The 20,638-nt window shown below is 46.7% G+C and overlaps 1 protein-coding gene across 1 annotated transcript in view; it reads left to right on the plus strand.

The window, feature by feature from the left end:
- Positions 1-20,638, plus strand: part of DOCK1 (dedicator of cytokinesis 1) — a 544,913-nt gene that overhangs the window by 430,322 nt on the left and 93,953 nt on the right. The window contains exons 31-32 of the mRNA XM_061162908.1: positions 3,750-3,850; positions 15,536-15,594. Coding sequence (XP_061018891.1) covers positions 3,750-3,850; positions 15,536-15,594 — 160 coding nt within the window. The remainder of the gene's footprint in view (positions 1-3,749; positions 3,851-15,535; positions 15,595-20,638) is intronic.

Here is a 20,638-nt window from a genome sequence, read left to right on the forward strand (position 1 = left end):
CCTTGTTGTTTATCTACATCTGCTGGAGGCTAGAGTTTAAGTTTACTTTTCCCTACATGATTTTAGGAATAAATTATTCTTTCGCAGTGATTTGAAATGCCACCAAGAAAACTCACAATTACAGATGCATGTGTGTATCCGTTCTGTTTTTTGTGTTATTAACTACGGGTTTTATACCCAGCTAGTAGAGCCAGGTCTTCCTGGTTAAGATGTTATTGCAGAATTATTTTGACTTTTTGTGCATTTCCTCTTCCAAGTGAAATTCCAAATCACCTTGTTAAGCTTTTTAAACATGCTGTTTACATTTTAATTGGGTACTGTTGAGTTCATAAAAGATTGTAGTAGAACTGTAACAGCATTTGGGAGAATACTTGGCAGTATTCATTTTTTCCCACCCCACACAGGAATATTTATGCCTTTTCTCGTGTCCTTCGTTAGGTTTTCTCCTTCTATCTTTGTAGGCCTTGCCCATCAAGTGCTAAGTCAAGCACACAGATGGCTGTGTATCTCAGGGGTGGCTGCCGAGAGTGTGTCTTACAGGTTACTGCTGCCCCTGTGTGCTGTTTTCATGCATTTGGTCCTCTGGACGCTCCCCTCATGCCCAGTGCCTTGGCTGCGATGAGCTCTTTTGGCCCTTATCCCTTGAAAGGCGTGGTTTGATTGTTCCACTCTAAGAGGTTCTCATCCTCCCATACCCAGGGGGAGGCCTGGGTGCTGCGCGGCCCAGACTGGCTTCCGCGTGTGCTCCTCCCACAAGGCACGTTTCTATGTTTTCATGTCCTGGTGCTCCCAGACACTTCCTTCTCCTTTAAACTACCCCTCCCTCTGGGCTGCTGCTCCGCCCCCTGCGTCCCTCTGCCCCTCCCCAGGCTGCTGCTCATTTCCAGCAAGTACAGCGCCAAGAGCTCTTATTCTCAACATTCTCCTAGTGAGCTGCCAGCTTGATGCCCTGTCACCTCCCCCAGTCTGTAGTGTATATTTCATGCAAACAGGGGCCTTCCCCTACGTAACTAGAGTAAGACCACCACACTCAAGACGCTCACACCATTATCAGCGCTCACCAGCCCCCAGACCACGTTCAAGTCCCGTTGACCCAATCACGGCACTTGTTGCTTCTCAGGTCAGCATCGTGAATGCTGTTAGTTGTCACAGCTCAAATCATGCATAGCTTACAGGCGTTTTTTGTTTGTTTGGTTGGTTGGTTGGTTTTTTGTTGTTTTGTTTTTTTTGGCTGCACTGCATGACATGTGAAATCTTACTTCCCCCACCAGGGATCAAACCCATGCCCCCTGCAGTGGAAGCCCAGATTCTTAATCACTGGACTGCCAGGGAAAGCCTTACAGGTTTTTTTTTTAATGTTTGTGGTTTTATGTGATTTTTAAAATTTTTGTATTTTATTAATGGGTAGTTTTAAGTTCACAGCAAAATTAAGGGGAAGGTACAGAGATTTCCCTGAGACGCCCTGCCTCCAGCACCCTCAACATCCCCCACCAGATGGTACATTTGATGCAACTGCTGGACCCACGCTTACCCATCATAGTCCCTGAGTGCTTACTTTGCATTAGGGTTGTGTGGTGTCCATTCCTGTGGGTTTGGACACATGTATAATGAGGTGCATCCGGTTCCATTGGCCTGAAAGCCCCCTGCTCCTCCTACATACCCGCCCTCCCCCCGTGTTGTTTCCGTGTGACTGTAGTCTGCTCCAGGCTGGAGCAGCTCCTCACTCTTTCCAGGCCGTCCTGTCCCCCACGCATCTGCAGAGCACGGGCCTGGCTGTGCAGACCGCCCCACACTTGGGCCACCTCACGTTCCCCGTGCGTAGACGCAGGCTGCACCCTGGGAGAGAGACATGACAGAGGTCCTCACCCCACCTCCCCCAGGCCGGATGCTCCCAGTTCCTGGGGGCCCCCAGTCCTGCTCCGGCTCTTCAGTGGCCAGGGGAGTTTTTGAGGTGAGCAGCAGTCAGCCTCTTAGTTCCTCAGGGTACAGAAGCCTCCTGTGGGTTCCAGTCTGGCTTTACCGTCCAGGCACGCGGTCCACAAGGGAACCTCCTTCTTCAGGGTGTTCAACTACACTGTTCCCCTGAACATCTCCTAGGGAGGGGTTTTAGGTTACCTGTAGCTCAGCTGTCTTCCTGGCCACATGTGAATGAAGGGAAGGAAGAGAGAGTTAGTGAAGCTGGCATTTAAAAAGACACATTTGTATTTCTGTTGATGCTGTTTCTATGAGCAGCAGGTATGCATTAAAATATGTTCTGGGCCCTGCTCTTATGGTGACCCTGACCCCAACATGGCCAGAGACCCCTGCTAGCACTGTGAGAGAAGGGCATTGCGAGGGGATGGGTGGGCGTCAGGGCAGGTGTTCGTTCTGAAAACAAAAGATGAAGCTTGTACTTTACTGATTTGAGCCACCTTGTTTATTGTATTGCATTGGCCAAAAAGTTTGTTCAGGTTTCTTCCGTGACACCTTATGGAAAAACTTCACTAAAACTTTTGGCAACCCAATAAAAGGGCTTAAATAAAAGAGAAAGTTCCTTGGTAGGCAGGAAAGACTGTGGCTTGTGAGGTCTGGGGTGGGCCACTGGAGACCCTTGTTCTGCTTCACCTTTTTCTGTTCTGTGTTTGTGTTTTGGGGCAAGTCTCTGAACCTCATATGTGAGCTAAGGGGACCAGCACTTACCTGGTTCCCTGGCAACCAAGTGAGATGCTCTAGTCCTGAAGAAATGCCACTTCTGAAGAGTAGCAGATACATGAAGACTTTAGCTACATCCATGCTTAAAACTTTCCACTTATTTCTCTGGTAACTGAAGATGTCAGCTATTGTTAACACCTTATTTTTATGTAACTCTTTATAATCATCTCATTTGATTCAATAATTATTACCTTTGTTTATGATTCCCTGGTGGCTTAGATGGTAAAGAGTCTGCCTACAATGCAGGAGACCCAGGTTTGATTCCTGGGTCGGGAAGATTCCCCTGGAGAAGGAAATGGCAACCCACTCCAGTATTCTTGCCTGGAGAATCCCATGGACAGAGGATCCTGGCGGGCTACAGTCCATGGGGTTTCAAAGAATCGGACATGACTGAGTGACTAACAGTTTGACTTTCACCTCTGTTTGTAAATTAGCGACTGAACAACAACTGTCCTTGAAATATGAACTACTGGGTCTTTTTACGTTGTTCTCAATTGTCTAGTGTTTATTTATATTTTCAGTATCATGAAAATGATAAATTATGGAAACCTACATACTGTTAGGTAAGGGGCTCCATAATACAATATTAATACATGATTGACTTGAGATATATTATAGCCACAGGCATTAGTTTCTGCAAAAGTTCCCCGGTCGGTAATATGTTAATAAGAGCTAACACGTGTTACATGATCATCACCACCCGTTCAGGACCGCTAGGGGCACCCTAGGTATCTTTACTCCTTTGATCCTCCAGCAGCCCTGTCAGATAGGTACTGTTGCCGGTCCCGCTTTATCTGTGGAAACCAAGGCACAGAGAGATTGGGCTCTTTGCCTCAGTAAGTGGCCAAGCTGGTGGGACTTGAGTGCGTGCACTGTCAGAGTCCACAGTCAGCCCTGAACCACAATGTGGGTGGCTGGTCAGCCGTGTGCCCATAGAGGACACAGCTTGTAAACATCTCACAGGCTTGCGCTGGGCAAACACTAAATGTCTCGGAGCGTTTTTGAGATCCTGTATGAGTCAGTTCGACACCTTAGCATCTCCCCTTTTTGGTTTTCAGCTATGGAACAACTATTTTCACCTGGCCGTCGCTTTCCTCACTCAAGAGTCCCTGCAGCTGGAGAATTTTTCAAGTGCTAAGAGAGCGAAAATCCTTAACAAGTAAGTCCACGCAGCTCTGTATTCGTGGGCAGGAGCCTGTAAGTCTATTTGCATTGTCTTCTCACGGCCTCTAAGCCAACTTGGTACCAACTGAGATGTAGTCATGGTGTAATGAGAGGGTGGTTTCAGATCATGAATTGGGTATTGGCTTTTCTAACCCTGGAGTCCGGATTGAAAATTGCCGGATTCCTTCTGGTGGGTTGCCGGTCTCTGCCATTCAAGACTATTAGGGCCGCACAGGATGGGAGTTTGGGGACGTAGCTGCTTTTGCTGTGTGCTGTGAGGATGCCACGCCACGTGTGGTTTGCTGTGTGGCTCGATTCTCCAATGTTGCTTCGAACCAGGAAGCTTCTGATGGAAGCTATTGCACATCAGCATTGTGGGATAGCCCATCGTGCAGTGCTGAGTGGTCTGGGGTTCCTTCTTTGCCAGAGATGACCCTGGGCCTCTTCCAAGCAGGAGATCTGAAGGGCTTAACTCGCCCTTTTATTATCCTAAGAGCCTCTCAGGAGCCCCAGGAAAGACAAGATTCCTACCTGGCTCTTTCAGCACAGCGTCCTGAATATCTCCTGGTCCAGGGTCAGAAAAAGAACCCTTGCGTGGGGTTCTTTGCAACCCTTGGGCACTCTGAGGACCTTTATCTTCTTTCTGCCTCAGTTTCACCATCTTCTCAGTTCTATGGGTGCTCAGAGGGAAGACAGTGAACCCTCATGGGGGATCTGTTCATCGGTACATCAGTGTTTCAACAGCACATCACGGTGCTGAGTCAGCCATCCCTGTTCATCATTTCGTGATCCTTCTGTGCCTGGGAGCATGTGTCTTCCTCATGGAGGTGAGGTTGGAATCCACACAGCTCTAGGCAACAGTGGGGCCCAGTCTTTACCAAGCTCCCGGCACAGCCTTCCCTTAGAGATGCCTGTGGAGAAAACCTATGTTTAAACCGGAAATCTGCCTGAAAAGAGCTGACGTCTCCTTCACATTTTGGAGAATAAAATAGTTTGATTCTGAGCATTCTCCAGCTCAGGGTGCAGCCCCTCTCTTCCTGGGCCCCTTCCTGGCTCCTGCAATAGCCTTAACGTTCAAGCTAAAGCAACGCCAGGAAGTGGGCTTTGGCCGCCGAAGGAGACGTTTGCTTCCCCATCACGCTGTACCTTCCGAGCTTCAGAGCCACGGAAAATTAAACACAGCCAGCTGGTGTCTGCCCTCCCTGAGCCGGCAGGGCCTCTGGTCAGGCTTTTAGAATTCTCTGTCTCACAGCCATCAGAGGAGAAACGCCGGATTTCCCCTTTGACATTGTCTCGTGGATTCCCCAAGGGAAAAAGGCCCCAGCATTCCAACAGGTGTCTTTGCAGCAGTGTCTCAGCTCGGGTGCAGTCTGAGGGGTCCCTTTCCGGGGCTGCCAGCGCGGTGTGTAGCCGTGACGGGCCCCCGAGGAGACCACATTTCCAGCGTCTGTGATGAGCGCTCTTGGCCTCCAAGGCTAGATGCGAGGCAGGTTCATCTATGTGTGTTGCATTTTCCCTGCCTCTTGCTGCACCTTACACTTTACCATCCATGCACGATTTTAATTTCTAAATAGCAAAACCTGCCTAAGAAATATTAGGAGAGCTTCCACATTGGTAAGTGGCTATGCTCCAATACGAGATAAAAAGGTTTTTTGTTTGTTTTTTTTTTTAAATGCGTGATTGAAGTAGAACCTGGAGTTGGCATGTGGTGGTACTCAGCCTCAGTGGTGAAGGTGGCTGAGTTGTTTACCAGAAAGCGTCGTGCCAGCGAACAGCCAGCCCCAACAGGGGCCATGGGGTCCTCAGGGGTGTGTCCCCCTCTCCAAGCAGAGATGCTCTGCGTTGTTGCAGCAGGAGGGAGTGTCCGGGCCTGGAGCACTTGGGACTTGGAGCAGGGCACGGGGGACCAAGTGTCGCAGGGATTAGCCCCAGTGGTCTGGGCAAGTGACTGGGTGCTGATGCCCAGCACAGCGGACATTGTAATGCAGGTGGCCACTTTTCTCTAGAAGAGAAGGCCAGGGGGTCTGAAAATGGAGTTGTGCCCACCCGTTTCATCGCCTCTGACTGTCTCCCCATCAGCCCATCTGCTGCTGCCGAGTTTGTGAATCCAGCCAAGGGCTTCACTGTGGAACCCACACGCCCCCGGCTGCTCTTCCTCTCTGCAGGCCCCTCAGCTTCTCTCATCTTCCTGGCCGACAGCACTGTGGCCCAGAACAACGGAAAATGCCAGGATCAGAAGATCTGCCCGTTCATTCCCTCCTGTTAAGCTGCGTGTCCTCCCGACGACCTAGGTTAGGGAGATAATTAGGTTATTTATTCCAGAGGTGTTCCCCGAAGCGCACAGGAGTAACGTAAAAGAACGGGCCATACCGTGCAGGGCGCTGATTATGTCCAACCCAAACTGAGTACAAGATTTGGCAATGAACCACTAAATAAATAACCCTTAGGAATCAAAGTCCATAATAAGAACATTTAACTGACTCACCTTCAGACATCCTTGGCGCTAGTGACTCCTAACAAAGGACAGAGAAGTCGACAGAATGCTAAACCTGACCATCATTAATTCCCCCACCTACATCCTTCCATGCACTTTGTACATTCAGGGGGTCAGGATATTTTGAGTCCAATGTGAAAGAGCTGGCTTAGAATTAGCAGCCAGTGTGGACATTTTAGTCTGTAAGACATCATGTGTCCTGGTGTGGACCATGAGGTGCTGTGACTGCAAATGGGCTTCTGTGTTCAGAACCAGACTTCTTTCTGAGAGAGGAAGGGGTTCATGAATGGGCCTCCAGCAGATCTAAGCATAAAATGCTCATTTAAAACTGTCCGCTGAGAGGGTAATTAATGCTTGATGGGCAACCCCGGGTTGGTGCATGTGAACTCGTCTGACTAATGTGTGTTATTCCCGTTACCCTCTTCCTCACTTGGTCCCGGAGTGTTTCTCATTCTTTTTTGGTTCATTTTGTTTTAACTGTAGAAGTCTATCCTCAGACACCTGCCTGTTTTTAGAGGACAGGTTTCACTACTGGACCAAATACCATATTAAAAAAAAAAAATCATCATCTTTCCAAACACTGGGTTCTAAAACATTAGTGAGGAGTTAAGCTTATACACACTGCTGTACACACTACTTTTTCAGGAAACCAAAAAGAAGAATTATACGGTGACAAGCCTTGCTTTGCATGTGACCTAATCAGAAGCTGTGGTTGCTGCTGCTGCTAAGCCACTTCAGTTGTGTCCGACTCTGTGCGACCCTATAGACGGCAGCCCACCAGGCTCCCCAGTCCCTGGGATTTCCCAGGCAAGAACACTGGAGTGGGTTGCCATTTCCTTCTCCAGCGCATGAAAGTGAAAAGTGAAAGTGAAGTCGCTCAATCGTGTCCGACTCATAGCGACCTCATGGACTGCAGCCTACCAGGCTCCTCCATCCATGGGATTTTCCAGGCAAGAATACTGGAGTGGGGTGCCATTGCCTTCTCCGGAACCTGTGGTAAAGTGTTCCAAATTATAAAAGAAAATATGATGTTTGTGTTTGTGCTATTTTTTTACCCCAAGAGGCTCAAATTATTGCAAATAAATTCATAATAAGAATTAGAAGGGAACCAGAGGAGATAGACTCAACAAGCTGTAACCTGTGCCAAGGTCCTTTTGTTACGTGAACTGCTTTTGGCTTGCGTACATTAGTGATACTACATTCCTTTTATTTGAGGTATAGTTGATTTACAATAGTTTCTGGTGTATTGCAAAGGTTTGCTGGGACTTCTCCTTTGCCCTTGGATGTGGGATATCTTTTCTTGGTGGAATCCAACATTCTGCTGTAGACCCTTATTCAGCAGTGAGTTGTAATTTTGGAGTTCTCACAGGAGAAGATGAATGTTCTAAGTGAAAGATGGAGAAGCTCTATAAGTCAGCAAAAACAAGACTGGGAGCTGACTGTGGCCCAGATCATGAGCTCCTTATTTCCAAATTAAGACTTAAATTGAAGACAGTAGGGAAAACCACTAGACCATTCAGGTATGACCTAAATCAAATTCCTTATGATTATACAGTAGAAGTGACAAATAGATTCAAGGAATTAGATCGGATAGACCGAGTGCCTGAAGAACTATGGACAGAGGTTCATGACATTGTACAAGAGGCAGTGATCAAGACCATCCCCAAGAAAAAGAAATGCAAAAAGGCAAAATGTTTGTTTGAGAGGCCTTACAAATAGCTGAGAAAAGAAGAGAAACTAAAGGCAAAGGAGAAAAGGAAAGATATACCCATTTGAATGCAGAGTTTCAAAGAATAGGCAGGAGAGATAAGAAAGCCTCCTCAGTGATCAATGCAAAGAAATAGAGGAGAACAATAGAATGGGAAAGACTAGAGATCTCTTCAAGAAAATTAGAGATACCAAGGGAACATTTCATGCAAAAATGGGCAAAACAAAGGACAGATATGGTTTGGACTTAACAGAAGCAGAAGAGATTAAGAAGAGCTGGCAAGAATACACAGAAGAACTATACAAAAAAGATCTTCATGACCCAGATAACCATGACGGTGTAATCACTCACCTAGAGCCAGACATCCTGGAATGTGAAGTCAAATGGGCCTCAGGCAGCATCACTATGAACAAACCTAGTGGATGTGATGGAATTCCAGCTGAGCTATTTCAAATCCTAAAAGATGATGCTGTGAAAGTGCTGCACTCAATATGCCAGCAAATTTGGAAGACTCAGCAGTGGCCACAGGAATGGAAAGGTCAGTTTTCATTCCAGTCCCAAAGAAGGGCAATGCCACAGATTGTTCAAACTATGGCACAATTACACTCGTCTCTGATGCTAGCAAAATAATGTGCAAAATTCTCCAAGCCAGGCTTCAACAGTACATGAACCGTGAACTTCCAGATGTTCAAGCTGGATTTAGAAAAGGCAGGGGAACCAGAGATCAAATTGCCAACATCTGTTGAATCATCGAAAAAGCAAGAGAGTTCCAAAAAACATCTATTTCTGCTTCATTGACTACACCAAAGCCTTTGACTGTGTGGATCACAACAAACTGGAAAATTCTTAAAAGAGATGGGAATACAAGACCCCCTGACCTGCCTCCTGAGAAATCTGTATGCAGGTCAGGAAGCAACAGTTAGAACTGGACATGGGACAACAGACTGTTTCCAAATCGGGAAAAGAATACACCAAGCGTGTATATTGTCACCCTGCTTATTTAACTTATATGCAAAGTACATCATGTGAAATGCCAAGCTGGATGAATCACAAGCTGGAATCAAGATTCTTGGGAGAAATATCAATAACCTCAGTTATGCAGATGACACTAACCTTATAGCAGAAAGCGAAGAAGAACTAAAGAGCCTCTTGATGAAAGTGAAAGAGGAGAGTGAAAAAATTGGTTTAAAGTTCAACATTCAGAGAGGTAAGATTATAACATCTGATCATTTCATGGCAAATAGATGGGGAAACAATGGGAAAAGTGAGAGATTTTATTTTTGGGGGCTCCCAAATCACTGCAGATGGTGTCTGCAGCTATGAAATTAAAAGATGCTTGCTCCTTGGAAGAAAAGCTATGGAAAACCTAGACAGCATATTAAAAAGCAGAGACATTACTTTGCCAACAAAGGTCCATCTAGTCAAAGCTATGGTTTTTCCACTGGTCATGTATGGATGAGAGAGTTGGACTATAAGGAAAGCTGAGCACCGAAGAATTGATGCTTTTGAACTGTGGTGTTGGAGAAGACCCTTGAGAGTCCCTTGGACTGCAAGGAGATCCAACCAGTCCATCCTAAAGAAAATCAGTCCTGAATATTCATTGGAAGGATTGATTCTGAAGCTGAAACTCCAATACTTTGGCCACCTCATGCGAAGAACTAACTCATTGGAAAATACTCTCATGCTGGGAAAGACTGAAGGTAGGAGGAAAAGGGGACGACAGAGGATGAGATGGTTGGATGGCATCACCAACTCAATGGACATGAGTTTGAGCAAGCTCTGGGAGTTGGTGATGAACAGGAAGGCCTGGCGTGCTGTGGTCCATGGGTTCTCAAATAGTCAGACATGACTGAGCGACTGAACTGAACTGATATAGCAAAGTGGCTCAGCTAATTCTTTTTTCAGATTTTTCTTTCCATTATAAGTTATTGTAAGATATTGAATATATTTTGCTGTACTGTATAGTGAATCACTGTTGTTTATCTATTTTATATAAAGCACTGTGCATCTATTAACCCCATACTCCTCATTTATGCCCCTACCCTGTCCTTTTCCCCTTTGGTAGCCCCAAGTTTATTTTCTGTGTCTCTTCCTATTTTGTAAATAATTTCATTTGTATTACATTTTAGATTCCACATGTAAGCAATATCCTATGATACTTGTCTTCCTCTGCCCGACTTCCCTCACTTAGTGTGACCATCTCTAGATCCATCCAAACTGCTGCAAATGGCATCGTTCCATTATTTTTATGGCGGAGTGATATTCCATTGTAAATATATACCATATCTTCTTCTAGTGATGTGGGATTTTATTGACCATGATAAAACTTTATGCAGTGGAGGACACATCTGACCCTGTGTCTAGTAAGGCTTATTCCCATCGGTCTGGGGTCCCTCCTCCTCCTACCTCCCCAGAAGTTACCAGTCTTTCCCATAAAAACAAAAATGTCTTAACCCACCCATCATCTTCCCCAAGCTCCCTCCATGCCTCCCATCTCTCCCCATCCTCCACCCGCTCCTGACTCTGGCTGCCGGCCAGCTCCTGTCTGAGCTCCCAGAACCCCGTCATAGGTTTTCCTTCTCCCATCTTAGCCTCTCTGTGCTGTTGTCAGACTCCTCCATCCAGCCATTCAGTGATGGAGCTCCTCAAGTTTTAATTATTCTGTTGTCTCCCCTTAAGACAGCATTTTTCAGTATCAGCCCTTGTGCATCTCAGCCCTTTGTTGGGCCAGGCTAGCAACTTAACAGGACATTGTATTAATTTTTTTTAGAGCCATCTGCCATAACGTAACCATGAACACAAACTTAAGCGGCTTGAAGCAACAGCAGTGTATTGTCTTCCAGTTGCAGAGACCAGAGGTTGAAATCAAGGCATCGACAGAGTTGGTTCCTCCTGGAAGCTCAAAGGGAGCGCTTCGTCCCTGCCTCTCTCCTCCCTTCTGGGGGTGGCCCCGTCCTTCACTGTGGTTGGGGCTCCTAACCGCATCCTTCATGATCCTCAGCTGTGCCTTTGTCTTCACATGGCCTTCCTTCCTGTGTCTGTGTCCTTAAAGTTCTCCTTTTCCTGATAAGGGTGCCAGTCGTTGGATTTAAGGCCTGCCCTGTCCTGCATGACCTCATGCTAACAGGATTACTTCTGCAAAGACGCTCTTCCAGACACACTCTCATTCACGGACAGCAGAGGTTAGGGTCTTAACAGATTTTTATGGAGGATACAATTCAACCCACACCAGCCAAGACCAACATACCTCTTTCTTTTCTTTTTTTTTCCCCCCACTGAAATAGAGTATAAGAAAGCATTAGAGTAGTAAAGTTAAGCGTTATTTCATGAAACTTTTGTGCACATATATTTATGTGTGTGCCGCTTAGTGTATTTCTCATTTCAAGAAAATTTTTGAAACGTATCGATCTGCCTCTGAAGCCTTGGTTCACAGCACAGCCCTCCTCTTAAGGGGAAGGAGTAAGGCAAGCTCCCTGTCCTCCAGCCTCCCTGCCTTCTGTGGTCCGTACACCCACCTGCACCCCGCCCCCCGACCCGCCACAGGGCCTTTGCACCTGCTGATCACGTCCCACCTCTGTCTGAATTACAGCTTTCCTTCTTCAAATCTTAGAGTTGACGTTACTCTCAGAGCAAGCTTCACCCACAGCCAACCTGGACCCACTCCTCTTTTTCCTAACAAACCATGATCATGGCCCTTCGAGAAAAACTACATACACATACGTGCATGTCTTGGGCGACTGTTTAATGTCCATCTCTGCTACCATGCTAATAGGTTCCACACATCTGTGGATTGTGTCTCTTCTCCACATTATAGTACTGTTCCCATATTAGCTCTGTGCTGGCCTCCAGGACATATTCAGTAAATCATGAAGCAATGAGTGATGCTTGCTGAACACATTAATGTCAATGACCTTGGAAACCATGGGGAGGATGCTGTGAGGAGGCCCAGTCTAAGCTTCTAAAGGAAGGACCAGCCTGACTTCATTGTTTGCTCAGACAAACAAGGGCAACATCTCATTCACCCCGAAGCCTGGGAGACATGCGTCGTGCCATCAATACCCCGATATCGTAGATGAAGAGACCGCAGGTCAGGGTGGTCAGGTGACTTTCCCAGTGTGCTCAGACCGGGGCTCGGTTTGCTGACCTCTCAGCTTGGACTGTCTCTGGTGGACATGCTGTTTCTGCTTCTTGGGGTGAAGATTCAGGATAGCAGGTGCTGAGACGAGGCCATGGAGACCAGAGTCATGCTATTTTGGGTCAGAGCTATAGGCCTGGACGTGGGATCTGAGATCTACCCAGGCTCACCTCTAAAGGATGCCTCCTGGGGGGCCCCTCGGACTGGCCTTTTTGAGGTGCGCACGCACCGTGTGGGTGAGCACAGGGCATCTGGGTGTGGCCGGAGTGCCTGCTGACCCCAGCTCTGCAGAGACGGGCGTGTCGTTTCACCAGCCAGAATCTCTGCTTCCTCAGTGGGAAGGTGGCAGTGGAGAACTCTCTCTCCTCACCTGTTGGGCTTACCGCAAGAATTAGATGAAACACACGCTGCTTGAGGGATGGGACGGTGCGGTGCTGTGACTGGTGGATGCCTGCCTCTCTGGTCCTCAAGGTGTGGGCCGGGGGCAGGGACAGGGATCTGTGGGAGTCTGCAGACTTGCAGTCTCGTCTCCTCTTGCTGTGACCTTGGCCAAGTCATCTTGCTCCCCTGCCCGGAGGACTAGCTCTGTTCCCTCAACCATCAGTCTTCAGGATGGACTCTTATGAACCCGAAGGCCGCCAGCTCTGGATCCCAGGTCCCCTACATTGCAGCTGTCTCTCCTCCTTGGGAGACAATATCCGAGTGGTTCAGGAATCCCTCCTAAGTTCTGGTGACAACTGTAACTCCATTTGTGGATTACGCTGAGATGTGTATGGATTTATCAAAGCTGCCTGCTTTATTAAAGCTGGAGAAAAGATCAATCTTGCTGCCAGGGAGATGCGGTCCTGTCCTTCACCTTCGAGCTCTTTACGCCTCCTGTACCAGCCTCGCACTCCTGTGTCTTACTTGACTATTAAAACGGCATTTTTAGCATCCTTATCCAGGAGGCCTAACTCCCATGAGGGATATATGCTCAGATCTTTGCTCATCCTCCCTGTTCTCAAATACTTGTGAAGACGCCTCCTTTCCACAGAGAAGATGGTGAAGCGTAACCAATCAGTGTAACGCAAGCATCCTTGAGCCCACACCCCCCACACCCCCCCAGCACTCAGCCAGCACTGGGAGCAGGGATGCTGTGTGGAGAAGCAGGGGGCGGGGTCAGCTCCCCTCTCTGGTGGTCCCTGCATCAACTCCATCACTGGAAGGGCTAGAGACATCCATCGGGTCCCTCCTGGTGATCCGGACCAAAATGGTGACATCGCTACAGCTGGGTTACCTTTCTGAAACTCGGGGTTTAATTTGAATCAGTGTACAACCTGAGAGAGGGAGTTCGGTCAGGGCCAGGGAGGCTCGGACACTGATGGAGATCAGCCTGGCTTTCACCACTCGTGTTTTCCAAGAGCTGCAGTTCCAGACTGGGAAGGAACGGCTTGGCAGTTGCGAGGGTCTTCAGAGCTTGTGTTAGTAACTGACAGCGCCCGCCCCGGGACCGGCTGTCACCTCCTCTGGGCCTCTGGCTTCCCGCTTCGCTGTGCTGCAGTCTGGACACCTGGAGGCAGGGGCTGGGATGCTGGCGTTCTCGGGGTCCTCCCTGCGATGCTGCGCTCCCCGCTACCCCAGACATGCGCTCTGCCGAGAGGCAGCTCAGCCCCCTGGACGGCATGCATCCCCCCGGCCTGGGGAGGAAGCATCTGCACTGGATGGAGCTCGGTTTTCCCTCCTCGATCCTTCTCTCCTGGCAGATGCTGGGAGGATGGTCTTCCCAGTCATCACGCAGCCAACCGCCTCCTCGCCCGGCCTCGGCTGCTGGGACCCCTCTGTCATTCCTAGGGGAGCAAAATGGGGATGAAAGATAGCTCTCCAAGCCTCAAAAGGAAGCACACTTTACTGGTGCTCAGATCGTGTGCCCCTGGGGTATTTTAGGGTGCCAACTAGATACCGAAGGGTGGCCGGGTCCCTGCTCACTGTATCTTGGTGGTGGGTGCAGACCCAGGCAGAGAGCCGCTCTCTCTCACCAAATTTACCTGCCCCAGTCGCTGGGCAGTGCTGCATTCACCTCGGAGGACCAGCTTGTCCTCGGAGGAAGGGTGGTAACTCTGCCCGCTCTGATCAGTTTCTCCACGTGTGCAGCCTCCTGGAACCTGTCCGACTGGGATGTTCCCAGGGTTGACTTCTCCAAGGCGAGCTGCCAAGTGTGTTCATGTTTCTTGGTTGTGATGATCACAGGGTCTACAGTCCTTTCCTCCTGGAAGTGGCAGACAGGTGCTTGGGGCACACGGGACTCTGATGAAAGGTGGCACCAGCTGGGGCTGTTGAGGTACCAGCCCGATCTCTGCCTCTGGAGTCACAACTCGGTCATCCGTTATCAGAGCTTTTCTTCCCACGTCAGCTGACATGGGGATGCACGGGGCAGGCGCCGATCCACAGCTGCGACGCTGCAACACTGTGGGATAATTTTACAAATTATTATTTTTAATATAATCAGCCTTTTCCTTAGGCAATAAAGGGAAACGTTAAATTGCTCACAAACTAATAAAGGTTTATCTTCTGAAGCATCAAATTCTGTTTACTCATGAAACACACACCCCCTCTGCTGACCCACTGGGAAGAAAATTAGCATTTATTTTCCCGGGGTAAACAAAAACAGGCGGAGGCGGGGAGGAATGTTTGTTGACATCTCTTGGTATTAAGTCCTTCCTTACATTGAAAATGATGAAGAAGGATGGGAACTGGGAGCTCCACGGAAGAGGCCTTCCCGGGTCTGATTGCCTAAGACTCCAGGGCTTAATTTAACATGTGAGACCTGTTTATTGTGTGCCGGGCTGTGCAATGTCATCTGGTGTCTGGTGCCTAGATGCTAATGATATGCGTGCAGAGCAAACTCCCCCTCAGGCCCAGGGACCAGGTTCTCTTTCTCATGCCTTGAGAGATTAAAGAAAGGAGAGTAATTTCTCTGCACCGTCTCCCCCATGTTTCCAGAGAGGAGAGGACCTTATGTAATCCGTGGTGACGGGAAAGTGAGGTTTTCGGCTGAATTCCTCCTCCTGCAATTCCTTTCAGGGGCAGAAGAAGTTGATGCTTCAACACCCTCTTTATCGGCCTCAGGGATGGGGGACTTTCGTTGCACGTAAAAATAATCCAAGTCTGGACTTCCTGGTGGTCCAGTAGGTTAGGACTCTATGCTTCCAGGGCAAGGGTTACAGGTTCAAAAACCTGATCAGGGACCTAAGATCCTTCATGCCACATGGTGCTGCCAAAACTAAAACTAAATAAAAATAATCCAAGTCTGATGTTCAAACGCTCCGTGGAGTGACTCAGTGCTTTTCCTGTCACTGGTTTTCAGGTACGGAGATATGCGGAGACAGATCGGCTTCGAGATCAGGGACATGTGGTACAACCTCGGTGAGTACCTGGGATTTCAGGGCATCGCAAGTGAACATCGTGAGTCAGTGGTGGGCAGTGACGCTGGCCCCGTCTGTCAGCTTTGTGGTATCTTAAAAATCCAAACAACTGCTGGCTGCCTTTTGCAGCTAGTGCTTTCAGGGAATAAGAGATGGGAGACCACAGCAAGGGGGAGCAAATCTGATTGTGGAGGAAACAGCAAAGTCGGCAGCGCGCCCCCTCTCGTGTCAGGCGAGCACAGCTCTGCCTTGGAATGCTTGCTCCTGGGCGTCACTTCCGTTTCCTCCGTTTTCCATGAATCAGACCATGTGGCTCATCCTACTGGCATGCATGCCATCACCTACTATATTCAGTTTCACACAATCTACCTTCACAGGGGTTTATTTGCCAGCTCAAAACTGGGCTCTGTCTTTAGGTGGTGGTAGGATGAGTGCCTGTGCAGTCCAAACAATCAGGGCTATGTGTGTTTAAGATAAGAAATGAACATAGGCTTTATCACTATAAATTCCCTCTAAGTGTTGCTTTTGCTGCCTCGCCAAGTGTTGGTATGCTCTGTTTTCATTTTTCATTTGTCTCAAGATAATTTTTGATTTCCTCTTTGATTTCTTGTTTGACCCATTGGTTGTTCAGGAGTGTGGTTTTAAACTTCCATGTGTTTGTGAGCTGTCCAGTTTTCCTTCTGTTACTGATTTCTAGCTTTATTGTGGTAGGAAAAGATGCTTGGTATGATTTCAATATTCTTAAATTTGTTAGTGGTTTTGTGACCTGATGTGATATATCCTCAGGGGCTCCTTGGGCACTTGAGAGAAATGTGTATTGTGCTGCATCTGCTAGATGAAATGTTCTGTCTATGTCAGTTAGGTCCATGATCTATAGTGCTGGCAAGAAAGATCTCCACTAAACAACTGAGCGTTACGCTTCAAGGACCTTAGAAAACAAATAAACAAAAACTTAGAGTCTGCAGAAGGAAGGAAATAATAAGGATTAGGGCAGAAATAAACAAAATAGAGGACAGGAAAATTCATTAAAATTAAGAGTTGGACTTTTGAACAGATAAACTTGATAAACCTTTAGCTGGATTACTAAGGAAAAAAGGAAAGGAGACACAAATAAATAAAATCATAAGTGAAAAAGAAAACATTAAAACTGATGCCACGGAAATAAAAGTGAGCATATGAGACACTATGAACAATTATATGCCAACAAACTGAATAATCTAGAGGAAATGGATAAATTCCTAGAAACACACAACCTACCAAGACTGAATTATGGAGAAATAGAGAGTCTGAACAGACCAATAATGAATAAAGAGAATCATCTTACAACAAAGAGAAGTCCAGGACCAGATACCTTCACTGGTGAATACTACCCAACATTTTAAAAAGAATGAATGCCAATCCTTATCAAACTTTTCCCAAACATTGAAGAAGAGAGAATACTTCCAAACTCATTTCATGACATGAGCATTACCCTGATGCCAGAGTCAAAGACACTACAAAGAAAGAAAACTATAGGTCACCATCTCTGATGAAAACAGATGCAAAAATCCTAAACCAAATGCTAGCAAACCAAATTCAACAGCACACTGAAAGAGTCATACCCCAGGATCAAGTGGGGTTTATCTCTGGGATGCAAAAATGATTCAACACATGCAAATTAGTTAAGGTGATACACTACATTGATTGAATGAAGGATAATAAGTAAGATTATCTCAATAGATGCAGAAAAAGCATTTGACAAAATTCAAAACTCTTTTGTGCTAAAAACTCAACAAACTTGGTATAGAAGGAATGTAACTTAAACATAATAAAGGTCATATATTGTCAACTAATATCATACTCAATGATGAGGAACTGAAAACTTTTCTCTAAGGTTGGAAATAAGACAAGATGCTTACTCTCACCCCTTCTATTCAATCTAATACTGGAAGTCCTGGCCAGCCCAGTTAGGTAAGAAAAAGCAGTAAGAAGGACCCAGATCAGAAAGGAAGAAGTAAAATTATCTGTTTGCAGTTGATATGATCGTATATGTAGAAAACCCTAAACACTCCACCAAAAAGTATTAGAACTAATAAATTCAGGAAAGTTGCAGAATACAACATAGAAAAAAAAGTTGCATTTCTATACATACTATCTGTGAAAGAAATTAAGAAAATAATCACATTTATAATAGCATAAAAAGAAATAAAATATTTAGGAATAAAATACACCAAAATCAACTCATACTACGCTAAAGACTTAAATATAAGGCCTGAAACCACAAAACTCCTAAAGGAAACCATAGGAGAAGAACTTTTTAACATTGGCCTTGGCAATGATTTCTTGGAAATGACACCAAAAAGTCAAGTAGACTACATCAAACTAAAAAGCATTTACACAACAGAGGAAGGGAAAAATAGAATGAAAAGATAACCTATGAAGTGGGAGAATAAACTTCCCAACCCCAGGTCTGATACAGGATTGATATCAACAATATTTGAGAAACTCCTACAATTCTATAGCAAAAATACAAACAAATGCAAATAAACCAATTAAAAAATGATCCAATGACTTACATAGACATTTCTCCCAAGAAGACAGACAGATGGCCAATAGGTAAATGAAAAGATGCTCAACATCCAAGAGTCATCAAGGAAATGCAAATCAAAACCACAGTGAGTCATCGCCTTACACCAGTTGGATGGCTGTTATTAAAAAAAAAAAAAAAGATAAACACAGGTTTGCAAGGAGGGAGAGAAATTGAGACTATTGTACACAGCTGGTGGGATTGTAAAATGGTGCATCCGCTATGGAAAACAGCATGGAGATTCCTCAATAAATTAAAAATAGAAACATGATCCAGCAGCCTTACTCCAGGTTCCTTATCCTGATGAACTGGAATCGGAATCTGGATAAAATATGCACTCCCATGTTCACTGCAACCCTGTTCACAATAGTCAGGTATGGGGGAAGCCTGTATGTCCACTGATGGACGACCGGGTGAAGGGAATGTGGTGTGTGTGTATGCACACTGAGATACTATTAAGTCTTAAAAGAGAGAGAAATCCTGTCATATGCAAAAGGAAGACCCCGAAGACCATTGTTAGATGTGAAATAAGCCAGTCATAGATGGACAAACACCCCATGAGTCTTCTTACATGAGGTCTCTAAAGGAGTCAAACCCCCTAGAACAGAGAGCAGAGGGGTGGTTGCCAGCGGTGGGGGTAAGCCGGGGGAGCCATGGAGGTGCTGATCAGAAGCTGAAATGTGTCATTTTTGCATGATGCATGCATTCTGGAGATCCGCTGTTGTAAATATTAATGTACCATTAATGATGCTGTGTTGTATGTGTAAAAATTGAAGAAGGTAGATCTCATCTTGTGTACTCTACAATAAAAAAGAGAAGTAAAATGATAAGATATTAGCACAATGAAAGCAATTTTATTAATAAGAGAATTAATATAACAAAGAAATTCTCTATTAAAATGTTAGCCAGTATGGTGCATGTATGGGTGTGAGTCCTGGAGTTGCTAGGGGGCCCCGTAAGCAGCTTAACTGTTCAGAATCAAAGTATTGGCTCTCGGTGTGAAAGATCTTGGCTACATCCCCAACACAGAGCCCTCCAGGCTCCACCCTGTCCTCCATCTTCTTGCCATCCCTGGGGAGAACGCAGGTGCCCTGGGTTCCCAGGGAAGAGACCGAGTGAGTCCCTCCCCAGCCCCGCTCCTGCCTTGACCCTGCCTGGCTGCGTGGCCTCTGTCACGGGACTCACAGGGCTTTCCTCACTTAGCTTCCTTGGCTGTAAGATAAAGAGGTTGGATGGAAGCTTCCAAGAGCCTTCCAAGCCTGAAGTTCAATAATTTTTGTTATATATATATATATATATATATATATATATGATGATGATGATGATCTCAGTAGGGAAAAGCTCAGGCTCCTAGAATAGGGAGGAGGACTTCTCGTGATTCATTTTAATTGATCTGGCTCTGACGGGTGCATCTGTCATGCTTCCTGGCAGGTCAGAGACGTCGGGCCTCCTGCCAGGAAAGTTCCATGGATAGCCCCATTTGAGGGAGGGGAGGGGAGGGCAGGCAGAGATGGAGGGAGTTGTTCCTGGCTGGACAAGTGGGAGCCGGGGGCTTTTCCAGATGCCAGGGTCCAAGTATGCTATGGGCTTCACCATCTGTGGCTGGGCCAGCAGCAGGCACCCAACATGCTTCTTGCACCAGGGCCCTCTCTGAACTCACCTTTCACCCTGGCCCTTCCTGAGAGAATGGCAGCACCTTCTTCTGAATTATCCAGTGTCAATTCTAAAGTCCAAACTGGGAGCTAGTCTGTTTTGCCTAAAAGGACAGTTCCAGGTGTGTTTTCAAATGCTTCCTTCCAAAACGCCTTGGAAGTCTTTTTTTCATTTAGTATAAGAAGAGACGGCCATCCTGGTAGATGCTCAGACAGGTTATTAACACGCTGAAATGCTTCCTTCTTGTTTGATTAGTAGTTGCTGTCTCAGCTCAGCTCACCCAGGACTGTCTCCTCCTCTCTGGCCTTCAACTGAAGGACCTCTTCCTGGCACAGAGGGAACCTCCAAGAGCCAGCTCGAGCCCCCACTGAGCAGGCCGATGGGCACTCCTGACACTGGGGTTGTCTTTCTTTTTTTTTTTTTTTTTTTTAAATTCAAAGTGTTTTGGAGGTCATCTCTGGAATCCCTGTTTGAAACTGACTGCTCACGTGCTCTGTGCGATTTCAGTGAAGCAAGATGAGATGGCCCCGGGAAGCCTGAGCTTCTCTGTGAAGCCATCTCCGGGTCTTTATGAAGGCTCCACCAGTCAGCATGGTGGGCTCTCTTAACATCACCTGTCGTTTTGCTCCAAGTAGGCCGAGTCGAGTGAGTGACGGAGACTTTTGGTTTGCAATGTAAAGGATGCTGTTAAGAGAGAATGTGTCCAGTTCCTCCCTGTCCATTGCTGATTGGCATACGGTGACTCACACATCAGAGCTGTGTTTGGCAGCTTTTCACCTGGGACCTGGAGAAGGCAATGGCACCCACTCCAGTACTCTTGCCTGGA

Source organism: Dama dama, chromosome 15 (genome assembly GCF_033118175.1).
Source record: "Dama dama isolate Ldn47 chromosome 15, ASM3311817v1, whole genome shotgun sequence".
Classification (NCBI taxonomy): domain Eukaryota; kingdom Metazoa; phylum Chordata; class Mammalia; order Artiodactyla; family Cervidae; genus Dama; species Dama dama.